Source organism: Spermophilus citellus, assembly GCF_964194105.1.
Source record: "Spermophilus citellus genome assembly, chromosome: 8".
NCBI classification, from domain to species: Eukaryota; Metazoa; Chordata; class Mammalia; order Rodentia; family Sciuridae; genus Spermophilus; species Spermophilus citellus.
Genome location: NC_138189.1, coordinates 66,092,438 through 66,120,265, shown reverse-complemented (window position 1 = coordinate 66,120,265; position 27,828 = coordinate 66,092,438). Strand labels below are relative to the sequence as shown.

Sequence of the window (27,828 nt, the reverse complement as noted above, 5' to 3'; positions counted from 1 at the left end):
TTTGTGTATGGCTACTTTTGTGCTACATGGCAGAGTTGAGTAGTTTTTTTAACAAACCTGGAAAGCCTAAAACACTTGTTTTCTGGCCTTTTACAGAAAAAAATTGTTGACCTCTGGAAAGAGTTTGTGTTGGAGTTGTTAGGCCACTATTTTATTTTCTAGAAGCAGTATGCTTCTTTTATGTAATCAAAATCTTCTAAAAAGATTGGGCTGGGGATGCAGCTCAGTGATAGACTGATTGCCTAGCATGTTGTGAGGACTTGGGTTCAATCCCCAGTTCTGCTCCCCCTAAAAAACCGTAACAGATTTCAGATTGGATTTAAAATAAGTTTAGTATAAGTGATGAAATGGTACTAGATTAATTTTGTTTCTTGGTTAAAATATTTATAAGCCCCATATTTTGGCACAGCTCATCAGTAGAAAATGAGAAAAACTTAACACCTGTACTCAGATTTGTTTGACCCTGTTACTTTCATGTTTAAATTTTAGAGGTTATTCTCCTGGCTATAAAAGTTGCACATAGGATTGTGGAAAAACAACTCAATTTGGAATTTATTTTTTGTTTACTTGAGTCCCCTTTTAAGATCCAATTAGGTGTATCTTGACTTTAATAAGCATTTTTCTGTTCACCAGGCACTTACTCTCTCTCAAATTAACCATCAAAAGATTTTTCTTGGTACAAATCCATTTGGTAATTAGCATTTTCATGTTTTGCTTGATGGTTTTCCATACTGTGTGTGGTCTGGACTGGTTGCCCTCTAATTGTTTAGTAACTATTTGGGGCTTTGCTGTCATTCTCGTGTTCCCTTTGCCTTTCACTTTAGATTTTTTTCCTAGATTAAGTGCTTGTTTTGGTGCAACACAAATTCAGATAGCTTTGAAACCTTCCTGTTTATATACCCTAACTAGATAACTGGTATGACAGGATAGAGAATCAAAGGTTTGATATTACTTTTGAGTCTTGAGCTTACATGTTAAGTATTTTTACTAATCACTACGGATTTTTTTTTTTTTTTTATAAATCACTAGTGTTCTTAAATTTCATGACTGTCTTGAGTTTATTTATCGATAACATCGTGGACACTCATTGGATCTTACGTTCTATAAACTTGCTCTTCAGTTCTGGCATGTTAACGAATTGATTAACCACCCCAGTCTTTTGTCCCTGGAATTCTTGTTACTGAGCATCTTTCTCCCTTCCATTTCACTCTCTCATGAGCAACTTGTATGATTTAATCTTTCAACCTTTAAAAATGTCAGTCATTTCTTGTACCCCTCTCATCTGTCAGTTTATCAGTGATACTTAATATTTAAGAGTTTACTCCAAGATGCTTTGTTTTTTCTCTTGCTTTGGCTTCTTCTAGTTAGGGATTTTTCTCAGATATTTGGTGATTTGAGGCTCACAGAAGTGGAGCACTTAAACTAATTGGATGTTTTGAACATTTGGTTGGAGTAGAGCTTGTGAACTCGGCAAGGTTTATTGCTCACTGAGCGATCTGCATTTATAGTGATTATTGAAGAACCCCTAGAAATATCCTTTGTTTTCTCTAGCTAGTCAGGCTCAACAGAGAAGTCTTCTATCCTGTCTGAAGTCATAAAAACTTGATCTGCCGGTATTCTTTTTTTTTTTTTTTTAAGGAGAGAGAGAGAATTTTTTTTTTTTAATATTTTTTTTTTTTAGTTCTCGGCGGACACAACATCTTTGTTGGTATGTGGTGCTGAGGATCGAACCCGGGCCGCACGCATGCCAGGCGAGCGCGCTACCGCTTGAGCCACATCCCCAGCCCCGATCTGCCGGTATTCTGATCCTCGGGTTACAGGGGGAAGGCTGAGGGATTCCCATTTCATCACTGCTTATTCAGTCCAAAAAATGCTCTCTCACCTGGTTCTGAGATTAGATTTCTTGAGTATGGAGGAATCAGTTGTCTGGCAATACTGAGGATGATCAAGATTGTTAGATATTTAACCAACTCTGGTTATGCCTCTTTTACCTATATTTGTACTGGTACTTGGGCTGCCATTTATTGACTCCTGCTTGAATTCTGTTCCTGGTTTTCTGAGACATGTCTTCACTGCTGAGAATATTCAGCATTTGTTAATAGGCTTTGCATGTTTTTAAATGTCTTTCCTGTAACCTTTTCTTTGAAATTGTTAGGTTTTAGTAGGTTTTCAGAGGGTGTTTGAGTTTGGGGTGGTTGGTAAAAAGATTTAGGCAAACGGCAGCAGATAAATTAAAATATTAGCTCAGTATCTTTCTAGAATTTGGCCAACAACATTCACAAGTAGTTGGCTAGATGATTATAGAACCATCCTGTTATATTAATGAACTGTTATGTAGCTTTGATTTCAATTCTTGTTTGATCCACTTGAAACTACCAACTACATTTTCAGGTAATGGGACTGGTCCTGAATCAAATTTTGATCCCTTTTGGTTTAACTAGGTATCTACTACGAGGTGAGTTCATTTCTCTTCCTAGGGTTCTGTGTCTTTTTATTCCTTTCTTAAACTTCAGTGTGTATTATAAGGTTGCAAGACTTAAACTATATTATTATTTTTCACGTTGTGATGGTAGTTTTTCATTGTACTTTGTGGTGCCTGAGTTCTAGTCCACTGTAGGTGGAACATCTGTTCAGGTGCCAGTTTACACTGAGATAGTCTCAACTACATTAAGATCCAGTTTTAGGCCTTTGCATCCTGTATATTAGAAATTCAGTTTATGTGCTTTTATTTTATTGCTTGGGTTTATTTTGGGGACTGCTTTGTTTGTTGGGTTTTAAGGTATTAGGAATTTTGTAAACAACAAGGAATAAATCCACCGTCTACTACAGTATCTTCGTTGATCCTGATATGTATGAGTTTATTAGGTTTGGGGTTAGTTCAACTTGATACTGTCGAAATGCACAATCTCAGTGAAGAAAATTTATTTGGTCAGTGTGATAACTGAAGAATTACCCTAAATTATTCATTAAATGTGATTATTTTTAAACTACTTTAAAAAAAAAAAGTTGAGAACGTAATATCATTCATTACCAGTCACGTTTGAGCTATTGTGGTTTAGCATAGTCTTGAGAAGTTCCATGAGTAAAATGATTATAGCATGATAAATATCTCGTCGTGCAAACTTCGTTTACCTGGCCTTTAATTCTCAGTTGCCTATAATCTGGTAAACTGGGGAAGGATTGATTATAATCTGATTGGCATTTCAAAGAGGCCTGAAGGTCCTTTGTATTAGAGTTAATCAATTGTTATTGGTGTTGACTGGGATTGTTTTTACATATTCCAAGTTATCTTAGCTACCCTAATGTTAAGATGGTGAGAGTTAACAGTTTGTTTCATAAGCTTTTGAGTTTTTACTTTTACCTCCTGTAGAAAGACAAGGGCACACATTTGATAGTTACACCAGTCAGCATTTTAATCATGGTCTAGCATGAACATCACCCAAGATTGTTAGCATTCTAATGAGTGTATCAGGTGGCTTACTGAGTGGTGCAAGAGAGGTGGTGGGTTGCTATAGCTTTGAGAACATGGGTTAATTTTTATTTTATTATTACAGGCAATGTACTTGCCTTCTCTGTATCTTCTGTATCTTGATTCTTTGTACCTTTGGTTTGTCACTGATCTTAGTCATCCATTGCATTACAAATGGGTAACCAGTAACTGAAATTGACTTGCTGTTGTCTTGAATTGAGCTGGTTATATATTTGACCTTAGCACCCCTTTAAGATCTCCAGAGAATTTATGTGGTTATAGTAGCCTCTCATAGGTGGACTTAGGTAAAGAATGTGGGACCTGGTGGACTATAATTTAGAGCAGATCCTAACTACTAAATGTTGGTGAGTTTTCACCAGTAAGTCCTGTAAAGGCTGAAAATTTGGGATGATGGATGTAACAAGGGAATGGGAAAAGGATTTTAACAAAATTACTGTACTATTTAAAAATGGTGAATTCTTCAGAGGAATTAGGTGTTCTTGTTACAACAGTCCAAATCTGTTAAAAGTCTTCATTTAAATAAGACAGATAGGCACTAATTCTTTAGTGATAATAGAGGTTATAGGTTTCTGTTTGGGGAAACAACTCCCTTGATGTTGGGAAGAGAATCTACTTCAAGGTTAATTTGTATATATCTTATTTTGTATCATAGCAGTATTCCTTTTGCATTCTAGAATTTGAGATCAAGATTATTCTGACCTTTTCAAATTTCTCTTAGAAAAACAAGTGTTGGGACAGAACTTGGTAGGTTGGTTACTGCCAATACCTAAATGTGACATTTAACATGTCATGGAAACTGCTTTGAATAAATACTTGAGACAAGGAATAATGTGATTGCTTTTTTTTTTAATGGATGGCCTTGGATTCCACACCTTCATGTTTTTATAAAATACCAGTAGGAGACTAATGAAGTGGAACCTTAACTAAAAATTTTTTTTTGGAATATGACTGATTTTATTACAGTGTAGTTAAGAGGTTGATTAAGGCAGTAAATTAAACTTTGAAATGCTCATAAATTTGTTGTAAATTGCCTCTACATTCATTGATAATATAAAGCATGCTACTACTAATCGATTAGTTTTATGTATTAAGACCTATCAGCATGTCTTTTTTCTTAGAACCTGGTTGACTTGATTTTAAATTACGTGATGTTTTCTGTACCGTTTAGCATTTTCAAGACATACTCTTCCCAAGCAAATTCCACTGGAACCAGTGTTTCCATTTCTAGAAATATAGTCTTTATTTGAAGTTTATAGTGGGGTTTCATGGGGTTTTAATTTGCACTAAATTTTCTTTTATGAAAGATTACTTATGTTCAAATTATAATGTAGTAGTGCTTTTTGTCTTACGATTAAACTCTTACAGCACTCATGCATTTTTCGCATTGTCTTTTTTTAAACAAGCTTTCTCTTGGATTAATATCTTGAAATACATAGGTCTTAGTTTTAGTTGACAGGACAACTACCATAATATTGAAACATGACATAAGAATTTTAAAAGAGATCCTTTTAAGATTTAATTTATGTACAATAAGTCAAAATGTGTTGCAAGTTGAAGATTCACTGAATTTGATATAAGAAAAACAGCAATTCCTCTTGTCTCCAGAACGTGCATGAGGTGGGATATTGAGAACAGGAAGATTTTGTATGGGGATGTTTAGTCTTTGGCTTTTGCTGGGTTTGCTGTCAAATGTAGTGAGACCACTCAAAGTGTTAGTATGCATTTACTGTTTTCATTTGTTTACAAACCCTTTGGGAAATGGTAAATTAAGTTAGAAGTGTAATAGCAAAAATGTTTATGCTCAAAAGTCTTTAACAGTATTGTTTTGACTATTCCATTTCATTTTGTGTGTTGACAATGTTTAACAGAATGTGGGTCACCTAGTGTTTGCCTGCCAAGAGAGGTCATGGTGCAGTGCCAAGCAGGTCTTCTGCTCCCCAACAAATGACCTCTTTGTGTTTGTAACCAGCTTGTGGTTTGCCTTTTTGTTCTACAAAAAACATCAGAGGCCAGTATTAAACAATGGGTTTCATAAATTCTAGTTTCTGCCATAATTCTACAGTGAGATTTCTCTGATAGACTTTTGATTCTATAATGGGGTAATACAGACTTTCCAAAGAAGTTTCAAATATCTTTTCAGATCTGTTAAAATGTATGGGACTTTCTATTTAGAAGATTTTTAAAAATTTTAAATAAATATAAAATAATGAATGGTTCAGAAATCCACCGTTTGTTTCCAACTGTAAAATTTTATCTTCCTCAAGCATGGATATTAACATGCTTTGAGGTTGGTAATTATTAAACCTTATTACAAAGTTTAACATACTTTGAAGCCCCATCCCATAATGAAGCAGAGTTTTTAGGGTTTTGTAGCCCAAATATCCGTATTAAGATCTCTAGGTGATTCTGATGCTTCAAAGCTTCCACATTTGTTAATATTACTATATTCTATTACTGTATTTAAGTGAATATGGAAATCAAGAATATGAAAAGGTACTAGATATTAAATGCCTATGTGAGATGGGTAGACAATATGAAGAGTAGTATGATGTGGCCAGGCTTGTGGGGGTGGGGTATGTTAACTATGATGGGAATTAGTGCTTTTTCTCAAAGCTTGCCTGGGCACTCAGATGACTCCCTATTTTTGATTCTGTAGCTTTTCTGGGCTTTCCTGACTTAAAAATCTTCAGAAGCTTTGAGAAATCCCATGCTTTTGGTGGCTTGTTTGAAAATGACAAGAGGAGTCAAGGTAGGCTAACATGGTTCTAGGTTACAGGATAGCTGTGTTGACGTTTATAGAGAAAATATGGTAAAACAAGTAGGTTTTGTAAAGAAAGGAGGATGAATATATGGTTGAGGTTGGGAAGTGTGTGCATGGTATCCAAATAGGAATATCCAGTAGAGATTTGGAAAATAGTTTGATATTCAGAAGAGAGGTTAGAACTGGAGAAGGCAATATAGGAGTGAAGGAAAGCATACTGGAGAGGGACGCTGCAGGCCCTGTGAATGAATGAATGATAGACTATCTATCTATGCACCCCTATCAGCCAGCAGTGTTTATTTGTTGACCCACTTTCATCTCACTAAACCAGGGATTCAGGCAAGTTAAAACTTGTGCTTTGATTTTCTCATGTTTAAAGTGAAAATGAACCTATTTCAGTGTGGTTGAGAGGATTAAAAAATATCTATACTTAACAGTTATTAGCACATCATAAATGTTAAAAATATCTATATGTTATTCACTGCCTTTACCTATTGACGTGAATTCATTTTCTAGTAAGATCCAAATTCAACCCTTTATAACCTGTGAAACCTTCCTGAAGTGACTCAAGCCTGTGTAGATCATATTCCTCAGATGATGATTCTTCCTCTGCCATGCAGCCTGCCACAATGCTGCTGTTTTAACATGTGTATTTTTGTTGCACTTGCCTTTTAACTGGGATGTAAGCTTTCCTTAGGATTAGGGCCATGTCTTATATTTCTGCATAAAGATATTATTCTGTTTTTCAAACATTAGTTATTTTTATATATGTGGTAACTTAGAATAAATCCTAATTGTTAAGACTTGTGCAGAGTAGGGGCTCAACAATGTTTGCACAAGTGAATGAAAAATCGGACAGTCATAGTATGTTTCTTTCATCTCTAGCACAAATAATAGGGGAAGACTGGTAAATGACTGCTTTTCTTATTTCCAGGCAGCTCATAAATCTAAACTCTTTAAGATTGCATATAAAAACAAATATTATGGGACCTCTTGCCTGGAACTAGGATGATAACTTTAAAATATGCTGCAAGTTGAAAAAGAACTTTAAAAAAGCTTACTATTAATTTAGGTGTGGCTTCCTAATATATAAAATGATGAGAGGACAGATAAGGTTATCTTTGAAGTTCATGATTGTCTAGCAGTAATTATGGTAGTACTCAGTCAGCATACAAATTATTATTTTGTACATGATTGTAAATTAGAGAAATGTTAAAATAAAAATAATGGCAGCAGGGAGGCTGGGGGCTCAGTGGTAGAGTGCCTGGCATGTACAAGTCCCTGGGTTCAGTCCCCTAGTACCAAAACAAAAATAATGCAAGTGAAATTTCTTCATCCATACTACTATTCAAATTTTATCTTTTCCCTAAAAGAACCTACCAAACTGACAATAAGCAAAGCAGTACTGTTGTATCTGACCCACAACTAAGAAGTTAGACAGCATATTCTTAAGTTAAACATGAATTTTGTGGCTATATACCATAGTATTTAATAAAATTGCAGCTTTCTAGTTTTGTGACCTTGAATATGTCATCAACTTGGCTGTTTTCTCATGTACAAAGTAAAGATGGTGATATGAACTCATACCATTTATATGTTGGCCTTAGTGTCTTTATAAAACTCAGGATAACCCTCTCCCAAAGCACTTAGAACATTGTTATCAGAGTCGATATCCAACCACTTCCCTTTTCCTGTGAAAACTACAGAAACTGCATACAAAGTTTCTAACATTTCAAATCTCTTAAAAATATTTTGTGAATGGAAAATAATATGTGGGAGGAATAAGAAGCTTGGTGGCTATTTAAAATACTTATGTTTGATCATTGCCACAGTTAAAATGAGTTATCTTGTAGTCAGGGATCTCCTGTTCCTCATGAATCACTAAATGATTTTTAAAACTGACTTCAGACCTCATATTCCCACTTAGGAAATAGAACTCATCACACCTTATTTGCAATTGTAAAGTTATATATTATTAAAGCATGGTGATGTAAGGTTACTGAATGGGGGTATATTAAAAAAACAACAAAGGCTGTAGATTGGTTAGATGGACAGGATTGAGAGAAAATGATACAGTTAACTAGTTTTTGAACCTTACACAAAGAAATGTTTCATCTAAAACAAAGGCTTGGATTTTCATTTCAAATAAGTATGTAGAAGAGGTGAACATTTTGGGGCAGTCCTCATGTTTCTAGGGGTATTTTAAGGTCAAGATCATTTCTCTTCAGGTTGAGGTATTTATTAATGTAGGTATTAATGGTAGTAATGGCATGATTCTCACTCATGGCAATCTGGATGTACTGTGGTCAGTTTCTCAGTGAATCCTCAGTCTGTGATTCTGGTATTAATGCAGTCATTTTCCTGTTAGTAGTTAACATGTGAGTGATCACATACCAACAACTATTAAATAAGTATTAATACCATTTTACAGGTGAGGGACAAGGGATACAGGCTAACTTGTCCAAAGCCACATAGATGATATGTGGCAGAGCTAAGAGTTGAACTTTGGCAGTATGATTCTGTTTTTTTTGGGGGGGTGGGGGTGGGGGGGTCGTCAGGAAATGGGAGGTTGGTACTGGATATTGAACCCAGGAGTACAGAGCTCTACCTCTAGTACAGAGCTGTATTCTCAGACCTTTTTCTTCTTTTCAGACAGGATCTTGCTAAGATGTCCAGACTGGGTTCAGATTTGTGATCCTGCCTTAGCCTCCTGAGTAGCTGGGGTTACTGGCCTTCAACTTGAGAATTCTCCTGATTCAGTCTCTCAAATAGCTTGGATTACAAGTGTGCACCACTATGCCCAGCTGAAAATTTAATTAAGCCCCAATGTTCTTAATCTTTACAAAGGAAGAGATGCTGGAGAAGAAGTAGAGTGGTGGCAAAGAGCAAACAGTATTACAGAAATGAAAGAAGTACAGAGACAGTCAAGGGGCACCATAGGGACAAGGAAATACTACTACTTTCCTCCAATTCAAGTAGAGAAAGATTTTCCTAATTGTTGTAGGACTCTAATTACATATAACAATTTATTGGTACCTGTTGGGGTGGGGAGAAGTGTCAAGTTGGTATTACATTTGTGCTTAAAAGAATGATGATAATTGAAAGGAGAATTGCCATGCTGGTAACTATAATCTTTTTGAAGTATTTCCACCATAGCCTCCTATGAATTTCTCTTGTGTTTTGCAATTCTTTGGCCTGAAATAAAAATAAACACAAATTTAATGCTTTACTTTCATTTCTACATTAATGGGCTCACTCTAATACTTAATGAGAGCTATCTGATGAAAGAACAGATTTAGTTTGGTTTTAACCAATTCCAAGAGAGTTATAACAGTACCCTGCAGCTTTTATAAAGTGATGTATCAAGATTCTAGGTGCTTGTATTTAGCTGTTATTTTCATTAACTTTATTGACTGTGATTTTGCAGAAGTTCCTAATTCTTTCAGCTTCAGTTTCTTCATCTTCACTTCCTTCACGATTTTAAAGGCCCACCATTCCTTACAATCTATTTAAAATTGCTTCTCCAGTTCCATTCTAGACATCCCACTTCAATTTTTTACATTCTAGACAATAAGTAAAATTTACATAGCATTACATAAGGACAGGTACTGTGCAGAAAACAAGTTCCATGGACGCAAGATTTTTGTCTGTTTGACTCACTGATATATTCCCAGCATGGGACAGTGCAGACATACAGCAGAAGTTCAATGAATAATTGTTAAATGAATGAATGAATCTATAAGATGGGAATGAGACAACCTACCATGCAGAATCACAGACTGAGGATTCACTGAGAAACTGACCACTGTGTGTGTGTGTGTGTGTGTGTGTGTGTGTGTGTGTGTGTGTGTGTTACACAGACTGGGACTGACCCTAGGCATGTTCTACCTCTGAGCTACATTACCAGCCCTTTTAGTTTTCATCTTGAGGCAGGGTCCCACTAAGTTGCTGAGTCTGGCCTTCAACTTGAGATTCTCCTGATTCAGTCTCTCAAGTAGCTTGGATTACAAGTGTGCACCACTATTTATGCCCAGCTGAAAATTTAGTTAAAGTATAAATGGATTTTATATTCTTAAATAATCTGCTTTCCCTTTTTTAATGAATATATATTATGCATGTATATAGTTTGAGAAGTCAGAATTTGACTAATGATAGTTTATTACTCTACCCCCATCCATTCCTAAATCTGTTTCTCAGAAGTAACTACTTTGAGTTTTTATTTTGTTGCTGAATCCCTATTACTTAATATAGTAGTTCTCAACTGAAATGGTGCTCAATTTTTGCCCTCCAGGAGATATTTGGCAATGTCTGCAGTCATTTTTTATTTCAGATTAGAGGGAGTGTGAACAGCATCTAGTGGAGAGAAGCGAGAATGCTGCTGAGAAAGTCCTACAATACACAGGACAATACCCCACCCAAAATGTTCTGAGGTTGAAAAATCCTGTCCTAGAAAGGTATCTGATATATAGTGGGGCTCTAAGGATTTGTTGAATGTATCTCATTTAACTGTTTATTTTCTCCCAGAGTTTTTTTTTTCTGTGCATTTCTAGAAGGTATACACACACACACACGTATACATACATATACACATATTTTTTCATTGTTTCCGATGAAAGAAAAACATTTAGCTCTCTTAAAAATGTTTTGATTAGTGTATTCTAATTATATGTTAATGGTGGGGTTCATTGTGATATATATATGTGTATAATTTACTCCAATTCATTCTCTAGTACTTCTCCTTTCCGTCCCTGCCTCCCTATTCACCATATTTATATTTGGCACTGGGGATTGAACCAGTAACTATACCACTGAGTTATATTCCCTGTCATTTTTATTTTTAAATTTTAAGACAGGGTCTCACTAAGTTTCCAAGGCTGGCTTAGAACTTGTGATCCTACTGCCTCAGCCTCCTAAGTAGCTGGGATTACGGGCATGTGCCATTGTGCCTAGTTACATGTATAACTTTTTCACTCATACATTATAATTATATGTAGAAGTGAGATTCATGTGATATATTTATACATGCATATAGTATGATTTAGTAAATTTTGTCCCCCAATTCTTCCCATTTCTTTCCCTTCTTTTCCCCTTGATCCTCTACCACCCCTCTATCGATCTTCTATTATGTGAGATCCTCCTTTAAAAAAAATTCTTTATTCTCTCTAGATTCCTCACATGAGAGAAAACATTTGACTGTCACTATAGTGTGCTGATTTCAGTTCTTTTGAATAAATACCAAGGAGTGGACTATGTGGATCATATAGTGGTTCTACTCCTAGTTTTTTTTTTTCCTCATTCTTTTTTTCCCTTTTTATTGTTATTTGTAATACACTCAATATTATCAGTATAATTTGGTCAATTTCATTCCTCAGTACTTCCCCATTTCTAGTCTTTGAGGGAACTTCATACTGATTTTCATAGTGGTTGTACTAACTTATAATCCAAACAACAGTGTACAAGTATCATTTCTACCCAATCCTCACCAGCATTTATTATTACTTATATTTTTAATGATTACCATTATAACTGGGGTGAGATGAAATCTCAGTGTAGTTTTAAGAAAAGAAAATGAAGACATCAGAGTAATCCAAGAAAAATTGTGGGTGGGAGGAGTACTGGGAATTGAACTCTGGGGACTCGAACACTAAGCCATATCCCTAGCCCATCTTTGTATTTTATTTAGAGAGAGGATCTCACTGAGTTGCTTAGTGCCTTGTTCTTGCTGAAGCTGGTTTTGAACTCATGATCCTCCTGCCTCTGCCTCCCAAGCTACTGGGATTAAAGATATGGGCCTCCACACCTGACTTTTTTTCCCCTTTGGCTACCAGGAAGTGAACTCAGGCACTCTACCACTGAGCTACATCCCCAGCCCTATTTTGTATTGTATTTAGAGACAGAGTCAGTCTCTGAGTTGCTTAGCACCTCGACATTTCTGAGGCTGTCTTTGAACTTAAGATCCTCCTGCCTCAGCATCCTGAGCTGGTGAGATTACAGGTGTGCACCGTGGTGCCCAGCTTTATTTTTATATCCATAATTAAAATATTGTTTATTAGTTTTTAACATACCATTAATTCATTCCCAAATGCTCCAAAGGAGTGAAATATATCCCTTGTCTGCTCATTCCTGTGTTGGATCCTTTTGCTTTATCTTGAGGAAGTCCCTAACAGAGCCTTCTGACCTTATGTAATCTGGTTTTGCTGGGCTCCAGATTTCTTATATAGTTTTAATCTTGGAATATTGCTTTTCCAATATCCTAGGATAATCCTTCTCTGTGTTGTCTTTTTGTTTTTTCAATCTTACATATTTTGCTTTCTTATTCCTCTTATTGGTGGAAAATATCTTCCAAAATCTTCCTTAAACTGGTGAGTGGGAGGTATGTTTCTGAGAATTTACATACCTACAAATGTCTTTATTCTACCTTTATTCTGAATTGGTAGTTTGGGTATAGAAATTTAGTTTGAAAAATAATTTCCAGTAGAATTTTAAAAGCAGTTTTCCATTTTTCTTTAGTTTTCAGTATTTCTATTGAGAAATCTGATGCCATTCTAACTGCTAAGTCTTTGTTTTTGCTTTGCCTCATCTCTGAAAGCCATTAGAATCACTTTTTTCCTTTTTAATACTGTATTATTTCAAGATAACATGTCTAGCTATGATCTTGACTTTTGTTCACAGAATCTAGACATTCATATTAGTTCTAGAAATTTTTCTTGTATTACTCTGATGTCTTCATTTTCTTAAAATTTCTGTTATTCATGTTATATTTCTTAGATTGATTCTCTGACTTCATCATCTTTCTCTTTAAGATCTACTTTCTAAGAGAATATCTCAACTTTATATTACAGTAATTGTATATTGAATTTTGCATTTTTAGTACTATTTTAATTTCCAAAAACTTTTTTTTTTTTTTTTTTTTTTTTTTTTTTTTTTTTTTTTGGTACTAGGGATTGAACTTCGGGGCACTCAACCACTGAGCCACATCACTAGGCCTATTTTGAGAGTCTCACTAAGTTGCTTAGTGCCTCACTGTTGCTGAGGCTGTCTTTGAACTTGAGATCTTCCTGCCTCAGCCTCTTGAGCTGCTGGGATTAGAAGCATGCACCACTGTGCCTGGCTTCAAAACTCTTTTTTATGAGTATTTTTATATAGCTTTATGTTGGCATTTCAGGAATATACTACTATTATTTCTTTCAAAATGTTAGAGAATTTTTTAAATGAAGCTGTTCCTGTATTATCTATTTTGTCTAGTTCTCCCCCACCCATTTCTTTTGGTCTAATTATTATTATTATTATTATTAAGACTTTCCACAAATAACTCATGACTTGTTGATTTACCAAACACTGACTGGGAGCTCCTTGTGAATAAGGTCTGACATTGGTGGACTTCACTGTAGAAATCTGGTATGGACCTGCCCATTTAATTGGGGATATCCATTGATCTTTTTTCTTGGCTTAGTCTCCTGCACGAATGAAACAGAGTTGGGGAGAGGTTCATGAGTAGTCGCTGGATTCTTAGTCCATCTGATTTTAATATGCTGATCACTCTGTTCTCAATGGCACCTGATGTCTGAGTTCAGAACTTCTTTGGTCCGTTGTCTTTTTTTTTTTAGTTGTAGATGGACATAATACTTTATTTTATTTTATTTATGTAATTTTATGTGGTGCTGAGGATTGAACCCAGTGCCTTACATGTGCTAGGCAAGTGCTCTACCACTGAGCTATAGCCCCAGTGAAAGCATCCAGATACAAAAGATCACATATGATTCAATTTGTATGAAAAATCCTCAATTGGTGAATCTATACAGACTGAAAGCAGATTACTGACTGCCAGAGCGGGAGTTTCTGAGGGATGTGGAGGTTCCTTATTTTGGGATGATGAAAATACAAGGTAGAGGTGATGGGTGTATAACATTGTAAACGTACTAATTGTCACTCAATTGTGTACTCCAAAATGTTAATTTTAAGTTTTGTGAATTTTAACTCCATTCAAAAAAGATTCTGCCCTGTAGTAAGATTAGATTATATAGCCTTCCTCTTCAAACCTAGTGGCCTCAAAGATTAGGAGAAAATAAAACTAACAATACTAACAAAACTAACACAAGAGAGACCCCCCCCCAAAAAAAAAAAAAAAAAAAAGAGAGAGACTGCATATAGCATTTTTGTACATAGTTTTTCTTTGGGGGGGGGGGCGTTTACATTTTGGTACTGGGGATTGAACTCAAGGGTGCTATACCACTAAGCTGTACCCCCTAGCTCTTTTCATTTTTTTCAGACAAGGTCTAAATTGCCCAGGCTGGCCTTCAACTTGCAATCCTCCTGACTCAGCCTCCCAGATTGCTAGAAATACAAATGTATACCACTGTGCCCAATTCCAAACTAGTTTTCAAAATATTTTCTAATAGAGAAGTTCAAAGGTATACAAAAGTTGATAGAATGATGTAATGAGAAATATAATGTTGTACCTGAAAGATGTAATAAGACATTGTACTGATCACAAACTATTGTTCTTAGGCACCCATGCTTGATCATGCAATCTTAATTAAATAACCAAATCTCTGAGAAATCTTCTAGTTTTGCCTCCCCAAGATCAAACCCTAAACTCAGAAAAAAAAGGAAACATTTTGGATTTAAATAAATTCTAAAAATAAATAAATATGTATTTACATGCAAAAATAAAGAATGATGTAATGAACATCTATATACCCTATATAGTCAACATTCAGTTTTAGCAATTATCAATTGATGACCAGTTTTATTAAATTTATACTTTGCTTCTCAGTTATTCTGAATAAATTAAGTCATTGTTATACCCACATGCCGGACATATAATTTCAATACTAAACATTTTAGTTCAAATCTCTAATAAATAATGTCTTTCTAAAAAACATAGCCACAATACCATTATCATGCCTAAAAATTAATAATTCCTGAATATCATCTACTATCCAGAATTCCAATATCTAGTTATTTTAAAAAATTATAATTTTTCATTTTTACAGTTTATTTGAATTGAAATCTAAATATGAATCACATTCAATTGATATAACTTTTAAGTCCATTTGTTTATAAGTTCCCCCTCTTTTTTTCCCTTGCAATTTATTTGTTGACTATTCTGTTTCATAATGTAAAAAAATCCTTCTTGGGCTGGGGATGTGGCTCAAGCGGTAGCGCGCTCGCCTGGCATGTGTGCGGCCCGGGTTCAATCCTCAGCACCACATACAAACGAAGATGTTGTGTCCGCCATGAACTAAAAAATAAATATTAAAAATTTCTCTCTCTCTCTCTCTCCTCTCTCACTCTCTCTTTAAAAAAAAATCCTTCTTTTATAGATATAACCACCTCCTAATTAATTTGGTTTTTATTTTTAAATTGTTTTATAATTAATCTTTTAATGTATTAGTTGCATTCTAAGAATTTTTTCTACATTTTTTATTTGTACATTGTAATTGTACATAATGATGGGATTTGTTGTTACATATTTGTACATGCACACAATATAATTATATGAGTTGGCCAATAACACTCCTACCACTTACTCCCTCCCTTCACCTCCTCCCACTCCCTGGCCAAGAATTTTTTCTATAAAACCACAGATTTGTGACAGGATTATTTCATAGCAATTTGTCTTAAAAGCAGCAATCTTATGACCTGGAGCACTGTTTGAACATCAACACAGATGTGAATCACTTACAGTTGTTTGGGGATCATCTGTTCTATTGAGGGAGATACTCAATCTTTCGTCTCTTTCCAAAATTACATCAATACTTTGCATCATAACATTTTTTACATCAGTGACTTGACTCTTGATAGTGGGAATTGTGCTGTCATCTTGATTTTTATTGTATATCATCTATATAGAAGTGAAATATAACACAAATTTTATTTATTTAATTTTTAATTTATTTATTTTTTTAGTTGTCAATGGATCTTTATTTATTTGGATGTGGTGCTGAGAATTGAACTCAGTGTCTCATACATGCTAGGCAAGTGCTCTACCACTGAGCCACAACCCCAGCCTACAAATTTTATTTTTAAAAATAAAATCCATTATATTATACAAATTGAAACAAAAGTGTCAAAGGCATATCTCACTGTGTAAGGAATCAACTAAACTCAAATTTTCTTTTAGTCTCAAAAAAAAAAGTTCAGGAAGTACATTAATGTATTCAATCAGCAGAGGGTTTATTTAATTAATTATTTTCAAAAATAGACTTTAATACAGAGTGGTATATTTGTTACAGCTGATAACCCTACATTGACACATTACCACCTACAGTTCTAGTTTATATTAGGTTAATTCTTGGTATTGTACTTCATGTGGGTTTAAACAAATATACAATGGCAGGTATCTACTATTACAGAATCATACAGAATAGTTTCACTGCCTATAAGATCCTTGTACCTTTTTCTTCATATAGCCCTGACTACCACTGATGTTTTTATTATCTTCAGAGTTTGCTTTTTCAAGAATGTCATATAAAAGTTTTTGTTTTTCAAGTAGGGTCTTGATATGTTATCTAGGCTATTCCCAAACTCATGAGCTCAAACAATCCTCTTGGTTTGGTCTCCTGAGAAACTGGGGCAATAAGTGTGTATTACTGTACCCAGCTAAAAAACTGATCCCTCTCCTCCCCTGCACACCCCCCCATCTACTTACCTACCCTACCTTCCATCCTTACCCCCTCCCCTCCTTAATTTCCTTTTTCTTTCTTTCCAGTGCTGGGGATTGAATCTAGGACCCCAAGCATGCTAGGCCACCACTTGACCACTGAGCTACATATAATTTGAGTAACAGAGCTCATTATTTGAACACAGTCTGTAGCCTTTTCAGATTGGTTTCTTTCACTTACTAATACACATTTAAGTTTCCTCCAAGTCTTTTCGTGGCTGTATAGCTCATTTATTTTTAGCAACAATAATATTCCACTGTTTGGATGCATCACTATTTTTTAAATATTCATTTTTAGTTGTAGTTGAACACAATATCTTTATTTATTTTTATTTATTTTTGTGTGGCGCTGAGGATCAAACCCAACCCAGGGCCTCATGTGCTAGGCAAATGCTCTACCACTGAGCCACAACCCCAGCCCTGGATGCATCACTGTTTATCCATTCACCTACCAAAGGACATCTTGGTTGCTTCCAAGTTTTGATAATTATAAAGCTGTTGTAAGTACCCATATGGACATGTTTTCAACTCATTTGGGCAAATATCAAGGAATATGTTTAGGTTTTTTTGTTTTGTTTTGTTTTGTTTTTGGTACTGGGGATTGAACCCAGGGGGCACTTAACCACATCCCCAGCCCTATTTTATTTTTTGAGGCAGGGTTTCACTAAGTTGTTTAGGATCTTGTTAAATTGCTGAAGCTATTTGTATCTAAAGGTAAAAGACTGACCCAGGACAGCTTTAATTAAAGAAGGACAAAGTTGAAAGGCTAACATTACCTGACTTTAAGTTTTACTATAAATCTACAACAATCAAAACAGTATGGCATTGGTGGGAATTGAATTGTGATCCTCTTGCCTCAGCCTCAAAATTCACTGGATACAGGTGTGTGCTACTGCACTGGGATGTATGTTTAGTTTTTTAAGAAACAAATGTATTCCAAATTAGCTGTACCATTTTTGCACTCCCACCAGCAATGGACAAGAGTTACTGTTGTTCCACATCCTTGTCAGCATTTGGTATTGTCAGTGTTTTGGATTTTGGCAATTTTAATAGTTGTGTTATGGTATTTCATTGTTGTTTCAATTTACTGTTCCCCAATGATATATGGTATTGAGTATCTTTTCTTATGCCATTTACAATCTTTATCTTTTTTGGTGAATATCTGTTGAGATCTTTTTTTTTTCTTTCTCTTTTTTCCTCTTTTTTTTTCTTCTATGGATTAAACCCAGGAATGTTCTATATCCTTAGTCCTTTTAAAAATTTTTAAATTTTGTGTTAGTCTAAGTTGCCCAGGATGTCCTTGGACTTGCAATCCTCATCTTTTGAATCAGCTGGAATTAAAGGTATATACCACCATACCTGGCTTACCTATTTCTTAGTTGGGTTGTTATTGTTGAGTTTTACAGTTCTTCATATATTTTAGATACCAGTGCTTTATCAGATTTGTCTCTTGCAAATATTTTTTTCTAGTCTAGCTTGTCCTCTCATTCCCTTGAGAGTATATATCAAAGATTCTTTTAATTTTTAAGTTTTTTTTAATATAGTCCAGCTTATAATTTTTTAATTAATTATGCCTTGGTGTTCTATTAAGTTATTGTTATACCCAAGGCCATCTAGGTTTTCTCCTATGGTATCCTCTAGGAGTTTCATAGTTCTGTATTTTATGTTTAGGTCTGTGATCCATTTTGAGTGAAGGGCATAAGATCTATCTTGACTCATTATTTGGAATGTGGATGTCTAGTAGTTCCAACACCATTTGTTGATATAGTAGTTTTTCTCCACTGTATTGCCCTTGCTCCTTTATCAAAGTTCCACTGACCATATTTATATGGGTCTATTTTGGGGCATTCTATTTGGTCCCATTGGTCTATTTGTCTGTTCTAGCACCAATGCCATACTGTTTTGATTGTTGTAAATTTATAGTAAATTTTGAAGTCAGGTAATGTTAGCCTTTCAAATTTGTCCTTCTTTAATTAAAGCTGTTCTGGGTCAGTCTTTTGCCTTTAGCTACAAATTTTAGAACCAATTTCTCAACACCCACACAATATCTTTCTGGGACTGGGATTGTGATTACACTACATTTATAGATCAAGTGGGAAGAACTTGATTGATTTTGAGTCACACTATTCATGAACAATGTATATCCTTCCATTTTTTTAGTTTTTCATTGATTTCTTTCATTGGTATTGTTATGGTTTTGCTATGGGGTGACCCCAAAAGCTCATGTGTGAGACAATGTAAGAAAGTTTAGAGGTGAAATGATTGGGTTAGAATAGTTTTTTTACCTAATAGGTGCATTAATCCCCTAATAAGAATTAACTGGGTGGTAATTGTAGGCAGGTAACATGTGGCCAGAGGAGGTGGGTCATTGGGAGCATGCCTTTGGGATACATATTTTATCCCTGGATATTGAAGCTGGCTGATGTGCTCTCTTCCTCTCTCCCTCCCCTCCCCCCTCTTTCTCTCTTTCATTCCTGATTTCATATTTTGAGCTGCGATCTGCCACAGTTTTCTGACATCATGTTCTGCCTCACCCTGTGTCCACAGCAATAGAGTTGGCCATCTATGGACTAACACCTCTGAAATTGTGACCCCCCCCCCCAAATAAACTTTCTTTCCTCTAATTGTTCTTATCAAATCTTTTGGTCACAACAGTAAAACAGTTGACTAAAACAAGCATTTTGTAGTTTTTCTTCAAAAGATCTTACACTTTTATTTCTAGATTTATATCTAAGCATTACATTTTAGAGGATTGATAATGTAAGTAGCATTATGTTTTTAACTTTAAATTCCACTTATTCATTGCTGGTACACAGAAGACAACTTCCTTCTTTATTCTGTAACATTGTTATAATTGCTTATTAGTTCCAGGAGTTTTTTTTTTTTTTTTTTACCAATTCTCTTGGATTTCTTACATTGACAACCATGTGTTTCATTTCTTTCTTTTAAACAGTATACCTTTTATTTCCTTTTCTTCATCTTGTTTCATTAGCTAGGATTTTTGGTATTAATCCTTGGGTTTGATTCACAACACCATAAACAAACAAACAAACAAACAGATTTAGATTCAAGAAGTACCAGAGTTTAAAACTTCACCCACTGTATGAATAAACCCAGTTTTCTTTATTTCAAAAGTATGTATAAACTTACATTATATACATTACAGACACACACAAAAAATATTCTGGAATATTATGTACCAAATTGTTAAGAGGTTTTAATTCAGATTATAGAGATTTGTATTTCTTTATCATACTTTTATGTTATCTAACATTATTAATAGCTACTACTTTTGCAAAAGAAAATGATATTCAAACTCCCTGCTCAGGGCTGAAACTATAGCTCAGTGGTAGAGCACTTGCTTAGCATGTCCAAGGGCCAGGTTTGATCCCTGGCACTACAAAAATAAAAATAAATCAACATGAACAAAACAAAATCAAACCCTGTTCTAGGAAAATGATCTTATCCACTTTAAACACACCTATGATCTTCTTGGTCAGTGAGCCATGTGTCTTTCGATTGCTGTTCTATGAGGGGCTTACCAATTAGATGTAAAAAAGGGAGGGTTCTGAATTGAATTATGTATCACCCCAAACTACACTGAAGTTCTAACTGTGGATATTGATGAATTTGACATTATTTGGAAATAGTATCTTTGTATATACAAGCAAATCAAGACAAATAGCTAATACTTGGTTTTCTTTTAGTTCCTTTTCTCTTCTTTTTTAATAGTTTATTGTAATATAAGAGAAATATCTAAACTCTGTTAAGATAAAGTATTCATCATCTATTCAATGACACTTGGTACATCTATACACATTTTCACAATTTAAAAACTACATTTTGGGGCCTGTGTACATTTTATTATAAGAAATTTAATGTTTCATAAAAATTTCTATAATTTAAAGCTTGCCAACTTTGTTTACAAATGTAAAATAGAAATTTATTTGATTTAGATGTGTTAATTGCTTAAAATATGTTTAATTTTTTAACATTTTCACATGGTAGCTAGTTTATAGGCAGCCATGCTAATAATATATTTTGCTTCTGTTTAATATGCAGAATTCCTCAAAATAAAATATATGAATTTCATTATGAAAGCATATAACCTTGGTTATTTTGACTAGCATTCTGTTGAACATACTGCATGATGATCCCCAATGAGTCACATCCCTATATAATCCCTTATTCTTGAATGTGACTTGCTTCTAACCAATAGGAACAAAGGTCACCCCTGTGATTATGTCACGTATATAAAACTTGTTAGACTGGAGTGAGAGCTTCCTCTGCTGGCCTTGAAGAAGCAAGCAGCCATGTTGAGAAAGCAGCCATGGGAATAAACTGCCATCAGTCTCTAGGACATAAGAGTATCCTCTAGCCACCAGCTGGCAGAAATATCTATCCTTATAGGGCCATAGATCTTGACAACCTGAGCAAGCTTGGAAGCCAGTTCTTCCCCAGAGCTTCCAGATAAGAACACAGACTGACACATTGACTGTAGTATTGTGAGACCCTCATCGGAGAACTCAGTTAAGTCTACCTGGATTCCTTATCCATGGAAATCTGAGATAATAAATGGCTGTTGTGTTAGTCTGCTAAGTTTGGTATATACAAATAGGGAACTAATAGAAGGATACTTAAAATATTTTTATTCACATATCAAAGTGGAGGAAATAGTTTAATGAATCCCTATGTACTCATCACCTAGCTTCACCAATTATGCATAGTCGATCTTGTTTCATCTTTATTGCTACCCCTTACCCAAATATATCATTTTACAGCCAATCTCAGACTTTCTACCATTTTAATCTGGAAATGCTTCAATTTAAATTTCTGAAAGATATGGTTCATTTTTTTTCTTAAAAACAGAACCATAAATAGCATTATCATTTCTAAAAATGTTTCTTTTTTAAAATTTTCTTTTTAGAGAGAGAGAGAGAGAGAGAGAGAGAGAATTTTTTAATATTTATTTTTTAGTTTTCGGTGGACACAACATCTTTGTATGTGGTGCTGAGGATCGAACCTGGACCGCAGGCATGCCAGGTGAGTGCGCTACCACTTGAGCCACATCCCCAGCCCCCTAAAAATGTTTCTTAATATCATTAAATATCTAGCTTGTATATGAATGTTTTTTTGGTACTGGGGATTGAACCTTGCATGTGGTAGGCAAGTGCTCTACCACTGAGCTCTACCCCTGGCTCATGCATAAATGTATCAAAAACAAGTCATTTTTTATAGTCCTTTTGTTGAATAAGGCACAAAACGTACATTTGATTGAAATTTCTCTTAAGTCTCTTTTAGGGGCTGGGGATGTGGCTCAAACGGTAGCACGCTTGCCTGGCATGTGTGTGGCTCCGGTTCGATCCTCAGCACCACATACAAAACAAAGATGTTGTGTCCGCCGAAAACTAAAAAATAAATATTTAAAAATTCCCTCCCTCCCTCCCTCCCTCCCTCCCTCCCTCCCTCTCTCTCTCTCTCTCTCTCTCTCTCTCTCTTAAAAAAAGTTTCTTTTAATCCATGGATTTTCCTTTCTTTTCCCCTTGAAATTGCTTGCCATGGACTTTCTTGGTAAGAGAATTTCAGTCCTGCTATATACTATTCATTATCTGACATCAGAAAATACATCACTATCTCTTATTTTAAGGCTAGAAAACAGTGGATTTTGGCATGTGGAGTCTTTTTCATCCATTATGAAGTTCCTCAGAAGCTTTTCACTGATTTTTGGTTGGTTATTAATATTGTCTAGGTCTATCATTTTATTAGGAATTGCAAAATAATATTTTATCACTTCATCATTTACTCGCTGGGATACTTGCATAAAGAAAAACACTTCTCCCCATCAACTGTTTTTTTTAAATTTTATTTTAGTTGTAGATAGATACAATACCATTTATTTATTTAATGTTGAGGATCAAACTCAATGCCTGACACATGCTAGTCAAGCAGTCTACAACTGAGGCACAACACCCTCAACTGTTTTTTTTTTTTTTAAGAACAGTTCATATAGGCAAGAATAAGTGCTTGACCCTTTCCTTTATGTTTCTGGAGTAATGGGGTATATTTAGAGTATTTTCCAAAATGCTAGTGAGGGATTTTCCCCCTTTGATAGTATCTAGGAACTGATCAAATTTAACATATTCAATGTGTTACAATCCACTGAATTTAGGTTTTTCCTTCCTTCTTTCCTCCCTCCCTCCCTCCCTCCCATTCTTCCTTTCTTCTTTGATGGTACTGGGAATTGAACCTGGGGTACTGTACCATCAAGCTACATCCCAATCCTTTTTATTTTCTATTTAGAGACAGGGTCTTGCTACCTTGCCCAGGCTGGCCTCAAATTTTCAAATTTCCTGCCTCATCATAGGACCCATTAACAGGGATTAGAGGCATGCACCACAATGCCCAGCTCATTTAATATTGCTTTTGATGCTTGAAATATTTCATCATTAGCAGTAAGTAGTCTTTTCAAGTTGGTTCCTATCTTTTGACCTGAGCGTCTTTGTGGTAGGTATGACAAAATGTTTCTGGCTTAAATTTTCTGCCCCATATCTGTAATTGATCCTGATTTCTTTTAGTGGAAAATGGTATTTACAGACTAGAACATAAATACTTGGGTGGCTCATGAACATTGGTTTAGTCTTTGCTTTTAGCCTTTTTCAGTATAGGTAAGGAACTTAAAAAGAAAAAAAATTTTTTTTAACTTGAGATTAGGTTTTACTTAACTTCTTTGATTTTACATTTGTAAATCTTCCTTCTGAGATTCTTGATTCTTAACTCAGTTATTCAAAGTAATATATCTATATCTCTATAAACTAAATTCAGAATAGCAATGCCAATATTATTACTAAAATGTGACTATTGAAAATAAGTAAATTTGCTTATGTATTTTAAATATTTTTTAAGTTGTCAATGGATTTTATATTTTATTTATTTATATGTGGTGCTGAGGATCAAACGTAGAGCCTCACACATGCCAGACAAGCACTCTACCACTGAGTCATAACCCCAGCCCCATTAAATTTATTTTTAGTTTTTTTTTTCATTAAGGTATAATTCCACTAGGAATATACAAATTACTATCTTTTAGAGTCATTTGAAATAAATTTTTACTATCTTATAAGCCTTTAATCAACATACAGTTTTTTTTCATTTTGCTTTAAGTTTTAAAAATTATTTAAAAATTAACAAATGTTTACAATAATATATATACACATATATATATACACTCATACACATATATACATGAAATTTACCATTTTAACAATTTTTAAGTGTATAGTTATGTAGCATTAGTACATTTATTATTATTATTATTATTATTATTATTATTATTATTATTATTACTGGGGATTGAACTCAGGGGCATTTGACCACTGAGCCACATCCCTAGCCCTATTTTGTATTTTATTTAGAGAGAGAGTCTCACTGAATTGCTTAGCACCTTGCTTTTGCTGAGGCTGACTTTGTAACTCGAAATCCTCCTGCCTCAGCCTCCAAAGCCACTGGGATTACAGGAGTGCATCACAGTGCACGGCTACATTTACATTATTATGCAACTATCATCACCATCCATCTGCTGAACTTTTCGTCTTCTCAAAATTAATTTCTATACACATAAGACATTGACTGCTGTTCCCACTCTTTCCATCCCCACACACCATTCTACCTTCTCCCAAGAATTTGACTACTCTCAGTACTTCAGTAAGTGGAAGTATAGAGTATTTGTCCTTTGGGACTTCTTATCAGTTTGTAAGGGTTATTTTTTATATTTTAACTTAATAGTTTTTCATAATTATATAAACATTTACCTGACACCAAAGTCAGATTTAAAATGCAAGTTTCATAGGCCTGGATTCTACTTTTGTCACTTTAATCCTTTTTTTTTTCCCCGTTGCCACATGGTAACCACTTAAGTGTGTTTGGTACATCCTTCCCCTTCCCTTTTATTTTTAAACAGTAAGTAAGGAAATATATATTTTTATTTATTCCCTCTTTCACATATAAGCATGGTAAATACATAATAGTATATAAATACATACTTTTTCTCACTTTATTAACTTTACTATAATATCATTCATTATCATTATATATAATTCTTATTCTTTTTTACTGATCTTAAAACTCATTTGTTAGCTATAATAGTAATGATATTTAGGAGTACAATTTGAAGTACATACCATATAGTTTCCTAGTACTTGTTGAAAATCTGCAGCAACTGCATTTGAAGGAGAAAAATAGTCTTGTGACATCAAAGGATTTCTTAGTAAAGTTTCACTAACCTGGGGAAATTAATGGAAATATGTAACTATAGATAATTTTAACTAGAGAATTAAGAGAGCAAACATTCATTTGAAGAAAAGCCTAGCAGAAACTAGAAACTAAGAGACCCAAACATTTCTGGCTTTTTTGTGGCAGGGCATCCTTTTCTACTTTAAGATGCAGTATTTATGAAAACTTAGTTTACCCCAGGCTTATCCTGTGCTGTACCGACTAGAAACTCATTCAGTACAACTGCAGAGGTTGCCTTCCTTCTTCAGCAGATTTGAGGACTGGAGGGAAAGAGCAGACATTTAGCTGTGGCAGATAAAAATAGCTGGGGGCCCATGATACTTCCTCAATAGCACTGTAACTTTCCCCTTTTACCCCTACCTTCAAAATCTACTCAACAGTAAGAATGATAACTATACTGTGACTTTCTATCAAACCCTAGTTCCCGGACATTTCAAAAATCTAAAAAAAAAAAAAAAAAAAAAAGTCAAAAAATGTATTTAATGTTGCTTTTCTCAGAGGCAGTGGTAAAAATTATGTGGTTAGCAATTTTGTGTCACCTGGTTTTGGAAAGGTGGTAGAGTGGAATGTTTTGTCATTATGGAGAGATAATTTAAAAAAATACGCTATATTCATTTAAATAGCTAACAGTGTTCAGCAGCTGGAATTTAGCAATTATGTAGGCATAACTGAAGAATAAATTACAATATTTAGCCCTTATAATCTTTTACTTTACAATATGGTTACAGTTTGAGCTGGGTCAATACAAGTTAGTACATTGAACAGATAAAATAATATCTGATACATGATACATGAACCCGACTAGAGAATAACTATTAGTAACTATAGGAAAGCTGAGTTTTCTGTTAATATCTTTAAAAACAATTTTTTTTTTTAGTTTTTCAGATGTAGATAGACACAATATCTTTTTTTTTTCTTTCTTTTTTTTTTGGGGGGGGGGGTGCTAGGTATTGAATCCAGGGGATTAAACCCTTTGTGCATATGTTTTGTGCAAACGAGGCAAGCACTCTACACCAACTGAGCTATATCCTCACAATACCTTTATTTTACTTATTTAATTTTTATATGGTGCTGAGGATTGAACCCAGTGCCTCACATGTGCTAGGCAAGCACTCCACCACTGAACCACAACCCCATCCCCATCAGTGTCTTTTATTAAAATATTTGTTCTAGCTAGGCACAGTGATGCACACCTGTAATCCCAGCAGCTTGGGAGACTGAGGCAGAAGGATCTCAAATTCAAAGCCAGTCTCAGCAATGGTAAGGCACTAAGCAACTCAGCAAGTCTTTGTCTCTAAAGAAAATACAAAATAGGGCTGGGGATGTGGCTCAGTGGTTAAGTACCCCTGAGTTCAATCCCTGGTTCCGCCCCCCAATCTATAAATAAAAATATATAAATATATATTTTCAATTATATATTTGTAAATAAATTTAAAGTCTATTATTATTTATTATTATTATTTACTTATTTAGTGGTACTGGGGATCAAACCCAGGATCTTGCACATGCCAGGCAAGTGTTCCAGCTCTAGCATTTGGCAACATCCTCAGCCCATATAATTTACTTTTTTTTTTTTTTTAATATTTTTTAGTTGACAATGGATCTTTATTTTATTTATTTTTATGTGGTGCTGAGAATCAAACCCAGTGCCTTACACATGCTAGGCAAGTGCTCTTCCACTGAGATATAACCCCAGCCCAGTATCATTTACTTTTAAACATAAGAAACAAACATAAAAATTACTCTGATGATGGTTGAGTTCTAGTCTGTCTCTAGATTACCTTTCCTGAAATCTCCTTCTTTTGATTGGGGATCAAACTTGGGGTGATAGGAACAACAGGTGATACCTCTTGAAGTTAATTAGTCTTTCAGAAATTTATAAGATCTCCTGTATCTATATAAGCATGTAAAAGAAGTACTCTATCTACCATAATTTATATTTGCTGGAAATTCTCAGTTAAAACTTTCCCTAAAAAAAAAAAAAAAAAAAACTTTCCCTAGAGATAATATGTCTGGATTTTAAAATTATATATATTTAAAATTTATATATGTTTTACATAAATATATTTAAATATATTTGTAATATATATTTACAAACATGTTTACCTTAAATATGTTATATATAATATGTACATTAATATGTTTATATATTTAAAAATATATTCACATATTTTTATTATATTTATGTTGTATATTATATATTTATTATAAGTGTATATTAGTGGCATTATATATAACATAAAATATGTATTTATAAATAAATATATCTATTTTTCATATATATATATATATATATATATATATATATATATATATATATATATTTCCTATCTATATCTATATATACATGTCTTCCTGGTACTGGGAATTGAACCCAGAGCCTTTGCACATGCTAGGAATGCAATCTACTACTGAACTACATCCCAAGGCTTTTTTCTTTCTTTTTTTTTTTTTTTGAGCAGGGGGACTTGGGAATGGATACAGGGGTGTTTTACCACTGAGCTACATCACCAGCCCTTTTTATATTATATTTTCAATTTTGAGACAGGGTCTTGCTAAGTTGCCCAGGCTGAACTCAAACTTGTAATCCTCCTGCCTCAGCTTCCCAAGTAGCTGAGATTA

General features: G+C 34.4%; 1 protein-coding gene across 1 annotated transcript in view; it reads right to left on the bottom strand.

Moving 5' to 3' along the window:
* Positions 1-9,298: 9,298 nt before the first annotated feature.
* Positions 9,299-27,828, bottom strand: part of LOC308654325 (uncharacterized protein) — a gene marked incomplete at its 5' end in the record, with an annotated part of 28,270 nt that continues 9,740 nt past the window's right edge. Inside the window, 3 exons of the mRNA XM_081303547.1 lie at positions 9,299-9,446; positions 15,940-16,098; positions 25,095-25,196. Coding sequence (XP_081159673.1) covers positions 9,309-9,446; positions 15,940-16,098; positions 25,095-25,196 — 399 coding nt within the window. The 3' untranslated portion in view covers positions 9,299-9,308. The remainder of the gene's footprint in view (positions 9,447-15,939; positions 16,099-25,094; positions 25,197-27,828) is intronic.